At 45.9% G+C, this 10,483-nt stretch overlaps 1 protein-coding gene across 1 annotated transcript; it reads left to right on the forward strand.

The window, feature by feature from the left end:
- Nucleotides 1–3,687: 3,687 nt before the first annotated feature.
- Nucleotides 3,688–5,870, forward strand: LOC147600568 (endogenous retrovirus group K member 21 Gag polyprotein-like). The gene is made up of 2 exons (XM_086748038.1): nucleotides 3,688–3,720; nucleotides 5,109–5,870. Exons 1-2 carry the CDS (start codon nucleotides 3,703–3,705, stop codon nucleotides 5,868–5,870), a joined length of 780 nt encoding a protein of 259 aa, XP_086604164.1. The 5' UTR covers nucleotides 3,688–3,702.
- Nucleotides 5,871–10,483: the final 4,613 nt, after the last annotated feature.

Below are 10,483 nucleotides of genomic sequence, written 5' to 3' on the forward strand. Positions count from 1 at the left end.
AAGCACAGTACATATAATTATGACTTGACTCTCAGGGTTGTATAGCTAACATTCCCAATCACTTTTAATCTGTAAAAAAGTTATTTCGCAATGTCCTAAAAATGTATTTTAATACAGCTTAAAACAATGTAGCTGCACGAGTTACATTTAATGATGCACGTAATCATAGAATGAATTAATTGAAGGTTACATTTCAAAAAAGAGCATATGGCAAATTCTTTATTATTAAGTTATTTTTTAAAATAGTAATGCTAAACAAAATAAAACATTCTTTTACAGAATTATATGCCTGAATTCAGTTTTGGACTTTTTTTTTTTTTCAGGGATAAAAGAAAAAAAAAGTGGTTTTTTTCAGGAAAATTATGTTTTATTATGAGATTAAATTTTGATAAAGTTTCCATAATGTGAGTAATTTGCATAAACAACTGTTTAATGAGTCAATATAATCTGTAACTTTTTTTCAGGAGTTCTGTGTTATGTTAAGGTCTAATGTTTTATAGCAGTTGTCCACATTTCTCGGGACATCTAAAAGTATCATCTGCTCTTTCGAGTTTGATAGTATTTTTACTCTCAAAATGAAGACTGTAGATTAATAGATTCTGGCCTTTGATTTGACTTTACTAAATTTCAAAAACACTTTTCATACAATTATTTTACTATATCTTCCTCGTTTCTTCTGGTTATTATTCTCATTGCACTGCTCAAACTGAAGTAAAATTCTACTACTTTTGAATAATTTTATATTCATTTTCTTTTCTTATATCCCCATCTATCAGTGTTTGTATCTCCATGTTATTGTAACATTTTATGAACTTTACTGAGGTATGATATTTGCTCAAGATTAGGTGGATAAAGAATTATGATCTTATTAATTGTTCTTCCCAAGAAGAACCTGCATGAGATTCTAAATATAAGAGTTGCATTTTTCTTGAGAGAAAAATACATGATGCTGTTTGAAAGCTTCACAAGTTCAAACTTACAATTAAACAGGGCTTGATTCAAGATAAAACCAAAAACTAAATACTGTAAATACTGCAGCCACCTAATTGCAAAACTGTTCTGCCTCTTTATTTCTTGGAAAAGGCTATGAATCAACATCAGTATGAGTCAATATACTTGTTGACAAGACAAGCAGGGCCCATTCATATTTCAGGTTTCCTGAACAGCCACAGAATGGTCACTTTATAAGACAGGGACAAGAAAGACTTGTGTCAGTTTAATGTGAAGAGTCATGTCAGCTTTTATGTTTGATTTTGCTCTTTACAACTCAGAACTAAAATTCCTCTGGCTTAACCTAAAGCATAGTCCAGACAGAAGGCATCTTGATGGCATTTAGTGATAGCATCTTGAAATACGGCAGTGGTTTTATTGACCATTCTCTGCTGGGTCTCTGTCTTTCATCTGTGCTGCTGTGGCCTAATGAAATGCCACTGAGGCTGCAATGGAGAACAACTGACCAACCCTTTGCTACCAGCGCACCAGAATTGGATTTTTCTCAGCATATGTCATCATGGCTGAAACATGTGCAGTTTTGTTATGTGACCTTTTAATGTTATTGAAGTATTCACAGTAACCTTACAATCATCTTCAGTACAGTGAATGTTCTCAGTGCTGCAGCAGTATTAATGATTTACAAATGCACATAAAGACAGTTTGTAAGTATCTGCCTCTAGGGATATGGGTTTGCAATGTATGGCTACATTCACTCTGCAAGTAAGAATATGTCAGCCATAAGAGTTAAAAAAATTTGTCATTTTAGACCATGTTCTCAGCATCCTTAACATGATACACAGTGGCTCAGTCTTAAAGCCATCCTAGTAGAAAACACTGTAGAGTGAAATACTCTAAGGATACGGAAATCAGAGGTTGTCTTTTTGAGATTAAGATTTCGATCTAAACCTCAGGAGACTGAAATTCACTAAAAGAAAGCAGGAAGGACATATGTAAAAAAACCCCATGAATATGTTAAAGACCTGTTTTTGTCAACAGGTGAAGCAAAGGAATATATTTCTGTAAGGTAATTGTAAAGAAAAAAAATTGCAATCAAGGAAAAAATCCTCATACAGAAAAGAAATCACACAGTAGTGGTGCTAACTACAGCTATGCTTTCTTCAGGTTGGGTTCATTTAATTCTATTATTTCATGCATACCTATATTAAATCAGTGTTAATTTCCCTGATTTGGCAACAGCAAAATTGAAATTTCATTGTAGAAGCAGAATTTGAAAACCACTAAAAGACATATAGTAAAGACTTCTCAGTGGTCCTTTTATTTATCAAGGAAGAAAGGTGTGTTGTCTGCACACCAAACTGAAAAATGCTTGAAAATGTGGTTGACTGATTGATTTGTTCCTCTACATCCAAAACTGTGGAAAATCCATTTATTTTCCACTATCTACAAAGTTTTCATGTCTTCTGCTTTGAATCTCAACTAAGTGAGGAAAATATGTCTATTCCACCACTGAAAATTAATTGTTCCTACACAGTACCATTGTGTCTTTCAGAATTAATTTTCTACGAGAGCACTTAAACACTGCAGTCAAGCTGGCAGAGATAGAACACAGGACTTCAAAACAATGTCTTTCAGCCCACATTCAGTGTATCCAAGGAGGTTAGCTGTTAAAGATGCGTGTGGGAAAGTACCAGGTTAAGTAGTGCGTTGTTGCTTCATTGCATTGCTCGGGACAGACTGAAAAACTATTTCATTCCTATTAAATATGATTACCAAAAAGTTCACTTTCCAAAACAGTCATCCTAGTGCAATTACTGGTTCACTCATTGCTGGCTGAATTCAAAAGATTGACAGTTTTACTGAAAGTAAGAAAGAGCTAGAAGAAAACCAACTGAAGCTGAAAGAGTAAGATAGACCTAGCCATACACAGCAGTGACGAATATAGAGCCTTATTATGGTACTTTACAAAGCATCATTTTGAGTTTTTGTTTTTTACATATAGGTATTTATATAGTCATAGACTGATGTTTATTAAAGGATTAGGTTGGTTGATTTAATTGCATTTTTTTTAAATAAGGCATATAAAGTTCATGTAAATGAGAAAAGGAAGGCAGTACTTTTTCTGCGCTCCCAGGGGAGTCTGCCTATTTAGACAGTCATATGGTTTAGACCATTAAGGAAGAACTGTGTGTCAGGACTGAGCAGTGGAGTTCAGGACTGGATTTTCAGGAGTATTGCAGGGTATCATGAAGTTTTTACTGTCAAAGAGTACTTTATGGAAAACTATTAATCTCATTTTCAACACAATCAAGATAGTCTGACCAATTATTCTCTAGAAGGCACTAAATTAATTCTCACATGTGTAGGCAGCTAGGGTCTGGCGGCCGGAAGATATCGCGCTGTACGGGAAGATAGGACCCCTCTCTGGATAGCCAATAGCGTTTAGTCTATGATAGCCAATAGCGTTTAGTCTATGATGTAAGCAGACGGAAGTGACGTTGTAAACCCAAGCTATATAAGGCTATGTTACCTACCAAATAAATGCCATTTGCCGTCCACCACATTGGTGTCTGCGAGCTGATGGACCGAGCGGCCTGGGGGTGGTCGCCGTGCCGTTCCTGAACCAGGTCGCCACGCCAACAAAGGCAACAAGTGGTGCCGAAACCCGGGAAAATTGCCTGGACGGGTGAACGGCGGCCGGAGCGGCAGGACCAGCCTGGCGGGGAGGACGCTCCCGGACCAACAAGGAGGATGGAAGCCCTTGTGAAGGTCGTATCACAATTACATAAGCAGTGGGGTATTGATTGTAAGCCCCAAGATTTTACTCCCGCAGTTGCGAGTTACAGATTGGGGTCATTGACCAGCTGGTGGATATTCTCCACCCTGAAGTGTGGGATAAATGCACTAAAGCATTAGCCGAGGAGACTATGTCCTCGGGTAGTGGGAAAAACCTTAAGTCGGGGGGGAAAGTCGTACAGGGCCTGCAGAAGGCCTTACAAGAGCAGGAAACCTGGAGGGCGGCAAGGGACTGTTTGTTGGTCACCCCGAAATTGGGAGTCGGGGCAGCCACGCAGACTCCGCACCCCCCAAACAGCAATGATTCCGCAGAGTCTAAAGACTTATGAGAGGGCAATACACCCCCTCTACCCCTGAGCCCTTCGCCTCCTGAACCCCCGAACCCTGACCCGCTTACGGAGGGGCAGAAGTGCACACTGTCCTTCTGGAGTGGGTTAGCTGAGGAAGCCAGGGGCGCCGAAGCCCGGGAAAAACCGCCGCCTTATGCGCCCCAAAATGGCGCCGAACCCCAGGGGGGAGGGCGGGACAAAGACGTCCCCGGCGAGAAAATGGAGGAGGCATTTGAACTAACAAGCGCACACGAACCGGAAGGGGAGGAGATCGAGAAGGAGAAGAGTGGTGGGGGCAACCGGAAAGAGGAGAGGAGCGCGAGCGAGGGGCGGAGAGCCAATCAGAGCGCCCATCTGAAAACACGCCCTCATAGGGCAAACACCCCGCCGAGCAGAGGGAGGGGCGAGCCAAGAGGGAGGGAACGGTCCGCCCGCAAGGGAAGTGGGCGGGGCTGGAGCCCAACCTGAAAAAGCGGTCAGTCGAGTTCTGACTCCGGATCAGATAGCAGCTCGCATGACTGGCTTGCAACTGATTCAAACTCAGAGGAGGAGGACATGAGGGTAAATAGAGTCAAAAGCAAAAATACCCACATCCAAAATAAAAAGGAATCGCGAAGGGAAAAAATTCCTCTCACGGATTGGAAGAAAATAAATATTGCCTGTGCCGATTGGGTCCCATCGGCCACTCTGGCGTTCCCGGTCCGTGTGGCGGACGGGGGACAAAGGGTCTACTCGCCAATAAACCCCAAGGATATACAAGCGATTGTTAAAGCAATTGTGGGCAAAGGGCTCAATTCTGCCCTGGTCTCCACCCTCATAGACGGTGTCTTTAGGGGAGACGACATGCTCCCATTTGATATAAAGCAAACTTGTAGACTGATCTTTGAGGGGGCAGGGATGATTGTTTTTAAACAAGAATGGGAGGACAACTGTACGAAGCAACTAGCCCAAGTAACTGGGGCGGATCACCCGCTACACAGCTCCAGCCTGCAGCGGCTGATGGGTTCAGACCCGACAATGATTACCCCCCAGGCGCAGGCCCAGGGCATGCGGGCCCATGAAGTTATGACAACTACACGTGCGGCCAGAGAAGCTATTCGCACAGCCTCTAGAGCTATTGTCAAGCTGTCACCCTGGTCCACAGTAAAGCAAAAAGAAAGCGAAAGCTTTGCGCAATTTGTGGATCGCCTCCAGACAGCGATTGACTCCTCGACCCTGCCTTTGGAAGCGAAAGGCCCGGTTGTAGCAGAGTGCTTACGTCAGCAGTGTAATTCAGCAACCAAAGAAATCCTACAATCACTGCCAATGGGGTCGAGTATCGCGGACATGATTAAGTATGTCACGAACGAAGAGCATTTAGCCCCGATCCAGGTGGCTGTCCACACCGCAATAGCTAACGTGATGGCATGTTTTAAATGCGGCCAGGTGGGCCACGTTGTAGCAAACTGCCCTCGGTTGGGGAACCTGCCAACAGCACCCCCCCTGTGCCAAAATCGACCCAGAGGACCGTGTTGGGCCTGTGGAAAGAAGGGGCATTTCGCTAAAGAATGCAGATCTAAAATCCAGGGAAACGGGAGGGGGAGAGGGCACCTGGGCTGCACAGAGCCCTCTCCCACTTGGGACACGAGGCGGCCCAATTGTGCCAACCCTGGATGGGGCAAAACGCTCCCGAACCCGCTGCCCCCTCGAGAAGCGACCAACTTTATGGCTCAACCAACGGTCCAGCCGAATCTGCCCCCATCTCAGGAACAGCAAGGACCACCCTTTGGGGGCGGGACCCCAGGGTGGCCCTGACAGTAAAGTGTGACAACCTGCCAGTGGTGTGGGGGATCTGTTCCCTCTATAATGCCTTAAATGACACCACTATTAGTGTCCCCTTTTTGATCGACACTGGAGCAGATGTTACAGTTATCCCTGAGACGAATTGGCCTCCGCATTGGAAATTGGAAGGCGCCCCCATGGTGGGTGGAATCAGGGGATTAACCCAAGCCTGGAAGAGTGCTCAATTGGTAGCAATCACGCTTCACACTGAAAAGGGACCGGAGAAAACTATTACCCTCTTCCCATATGTCATGTCAGGAGTCCCACCCCTGTTGGGAAGGGACGCTCTAGCCCTACTAAAAGCCAGGGTGACAAATTTACCATAAGGGCCACTGCCGCATACCCACTCCCACCAGTCAGACTGACATGGAAATCGTCCGATCCAGTGTGGGTCGAGCAGTGGCCCCTATCAAAGCCTCGAATGGACGCTCTTCTTGAGCTACTTGACCGCAAACTACAACGAGGTCACATAGAGCCTTCCACTAGCCCGTGGAACACCCCAGTTTTTGTAATACCCAAACGATCTGGCGAGGGGTTTCGCCTCCTCCATGACCTGCGTGAAGTAAATAAGATAATTCAACCAATGGGTCCTGTCCAAACGCTGTTGCCTATGAACTCTATGATACCAGAAGGACAACCTTGCGCTGTCCTTGACATTAAGGACTGTTTCTTTTCTATACCCCTGCATGAAGAGGACAAAGAGCGGTTTTCTTTTTCTGTCATGTTCCCGAACAGCCAACGCCCTAACCTACGCTTCCAGTGGAAAGTGCTGCCTCAAGGAATGATCAGCTCACCCACTATCTGCCAGATCACAGTGGACCGGGCGCTGGCACCGGTTCGGTGCAGTGACCCAACCGCCACTGTCATTCAATATATGGATGATATCTTGATCGCCGCACCGTCAGGAAGTCAAGTGGACCAACTGGTGTCAACGGTCTCGGAAACTTTAAAAACTAACGGATTTGAAATTGTGAGCGCAAAAATCAAAAGAGGACCATGTGTGAGTTTTTTGGGAGTGGGAATTACAGGTTCTTACATAACCCCTCCCCAAATAAAGATCAGTCGGCGTATCAAAACGCTCCATGATATGCAACAGCTAGTGGGGACCTTGCAGTGGCTTCGTAACATCGTCTTGATCCCTCCAGAAACCATGGCCCCCTTGTACAATCTTCTAAAAGGAAAAAACCCATGGGAGCAAAAAACTCTGACGACGGAAGCAATGAACTCCCTTGACTTCATCGAGCAACAGGTATCGTCAGGCACGCTCGCCAGATGGAACCCAGGTGCACCGCTCGATCTGTATGTACACTTCACGGAAAAGGGGGGAGTAGGGGCACTAGCCCAGGGTCCCCCTGAAAAAGCGCAGCTAATACAATGGATAGTCCTGGGAAAGCCGTCGCGTGCATTCTCACCAGGAGTCGAGTGTCTTGGCAACCTCATCGTGAAAGGCAGAAAACTCGCCCTGAGACATCTAGGCATCGAACCCGCCAGAATATACCTACCCTTCCGCAAACAGCTTCCAATGCAGTCAGTGGCAATGTCAGAACATTTAGCCATAGCCCTCGTCGGATTTGGAGGAGAAATCCAGTACGCTGTAAAGCCCCCTTGGACTCAAATGCTGGCAATTGTCGACATCGACCTTCAACGAAAAATCATGGACCGGCCCCAACAGGGACCAACGGTCTTCACAAATGCATCCTCGGCGACCTCAACCGCAGCAGCAGTATGGCAATCGGAAGGAGGATGGCGCTGCATTAAAGCGACCGATCATGTGCTTTCAGTCGAGCAGCTAGAAGCAACGGCAGTAGTACTAGCCTGCGGACTGTTCCCGACAGAACACCTTAACATTGTGACTGATTCGATGTTCGTGGCTAAACTTTGCTTGGCCATGTCGGGGCCTGGTGTGTCAACATTCACAACAGCATTGATGCTAGAAGAAGCACTTTCCTCCCGAAAGGGCACCATATCAGTCATCCACGTTAACAGTCACAGTCCAATCAAGGGATTCTTCCAAACTGGTAACGACAAAGCAGACGCCGCTGCAAAAGGGCTGTGGACGCTAAGAGATGCCCGTCAGCTACACGAGTCTCTCCATATTGGAGCTAAAGCGCTAGCAAAGACATATGGGATTTCAGTCACGGATGCAAAACACGTAGTAGCTACGTGTCCCCACTGTCAGAAAGCGCCACTGTGGTCCAGTGGAGTCAACCCCAGAGGTCTTAAAGCCTCTGAGGTGTGGCAAATGGACTTTACGCTGTGTCAGCTACTGAAGCCTCGAGCGTGGCTAGCGGTAACTGTAGACACGTATAGCGGAGTGATCGTAGCCACACAACACCTTCAGACTGACTCCAAAGCGACCATCCAACATTGGCTGACAGCCATGGCGTGGCTTGGCGTCCCTAATCAGATCAAAACGGACAACGGTCTGAATTTCATTTCTAAACCAGTCCAAGCATTTGCTTTGAAATGGGGTATTAGTCTAATACACGGTATCCCGTACAACAGCACGGGACAAGCCGTAGTTGAACGGGCAAACCAAACTCTAAAATCTAAATTGGAAGTTCTAGCAAAAACAGAAGGTTTTACCAACGCCATTCCTTCAGGGGACCAAACACACCTTCTGGCGACCGCTTTGTTAGCATTAAACCAATTCCCCAGGGGGGAAGAGGTGAATAGCCCCACCCAGAAACATTGGGCCACTCGAGCACTGGAAGAAGGCCTATTGGTTACAATTAGAAATGAGCTGGGAGAATGGGAACGAGGGCGGAGTCTAGTTCTAACAGGGCGAGGGTATGCTGCTGTCAAAAAAGATGGCAGAATCAAATGGTGTCCGCTTAAGTCAATTAAACCGGACCTCCAGAATAAAGCTAATGAAAACTGCGAGTTTTTGTCCACAGGATCGGATTATCGAACACCCCTGTGATCCGTACGCCGCGGTGACAAGAGAGGATGATAAGTCGGCAAGCACCTCGTCCGCACCCCGAAGTTCCACATCAGCGAATTCCAAACAATGGCGAAATAGCCCCCACTGGTGGAGGCTGCGACGGTTTTGTGTGATTTTAATCTTGGGGCTTGTATCGTGATCTAGTGGCTTATATGACCATCAACCATGGGAATGGGTGCTAGTGAGATGGGAGGATCAGAGGATATTACAAAGAATCGTTACCTCAGGACCCCCTAGCTTTAACGTGTCGCCTTGTGATCTAGTTCCCATTGATCCCTGTTTAAAATACATGATGTACTACATGTGCCCCAGCTCTAATCCCGGCAGATCTTATTGCAATGCCCCTAATCAATACTATTGTTCCTATTGGGGATGTGAAACTATAGCCTCTGATTGGGCGCCAGGTGCAGGACCAGACAAGTATTTAAAGGTACAATGGGGGCCCCGTGGATGCGTCAGGCGCGATAGTCGGCCACAGCTGGGCCCCCGTCGTGGAGGAGAGGCAAAAGGGAAGCGGTGTGAATATCTTATATTAGATGTAACTAACAGTAACGATCTGGGATGGACTTTCGGCAAAACCTGGGGCTTTAGATATTGGGAATCCCATACGGATAGAGGAGGACTGTTTTTTATTAAAAAAACAGGGAGTAAGAAGCAGCACGACAATTGGCCCCAATGTTGTAATCAAAAATGATAACCAGCGAAGAAAGGAAACTGCGCCGATATCCACCCCTGTTCCAACCAGTCCCCTACCACCTAAACCAGTAGTTCCCTTAAGCAGATCAAATGTAAACCCCTACTACCAGCCCAACAAGCTGTTTCTCGATGTGTTAAACGCTACCTTCTGGTCGCTGAATCAGTCAAACCCAAATCTTAGGAGTTCTTGTTGTTTGTGCTATGATATGAATCCCCCCTTCTATGAGGGCGTTGCCCTCAATGCTTCTTTTAACTATTCATCAGATATCAACCCTACCCAGTGTAGGTGGGACACACCACGAAAACGAATTACCCTGAGCCAAGTCAGAGGCCAAGGCGTATGTTTTGGTAATATCTCATTGGCAAACAGGGTTAGTGCTGTTTGCGCAAAAACCGTTACGATTAATAGAACCTATAAATGGGCAATCCCGTCTGCGTTCGGAATGTGGATCTGCCACCAATTGGGGGTAACCCCCTGTGTGTCCCTTGAACTTTTTAATGATTCCGCTGACTTTTGTATACAAGTTTTGATTGTTCCCAAGGTGCTATATCATACAGAAGCGATGTACTATCATTGGGGAGAAGCTAACATCAGACTCCAAAAAAGAGACGTACTGACAGCGGTAACGATAGCGACGTTGCTCAGTTTGGGAGTAGCCAGCACAGCCATGGGAGTGACCTCCCTGGTGACGCAGCAGCGAGGCCTAACTCAACTACAAATCGCCATTGATGAGGACCTGCAAAAAATTGAAAAATCCATAAGTTTCCTGGAACAATCCCTCTCCTCGCTCTCAGAAGTTGTTTTGCAAAACAGACAGGGATTAGACCTCCTGTTCATGCAACAAGGAGGCCTCTGTGCCGCCTTGAAAGAGGAATGTTGCTTTTATGCGGACCACACTGGAGTGGTCAGAGACTCGATGGCCAAACTGAGAGAAAGATTGGCTCA

Source organism: Chlamydotis macqueenii, chromosome 5 (assembly GCF_036417535.1).
Source record: "Chlamydotis macqueenii isolate bChlMac1 chromosome 5, bChlMac1.mat, whole genome shotgun sequence".
NCBI classification, from domain to species: Eukaryota; Metazoa; Chordata; class Aves; order Otidiformes; family Otididae; genus Chlamydotis; species Chlamydotis macqueenii.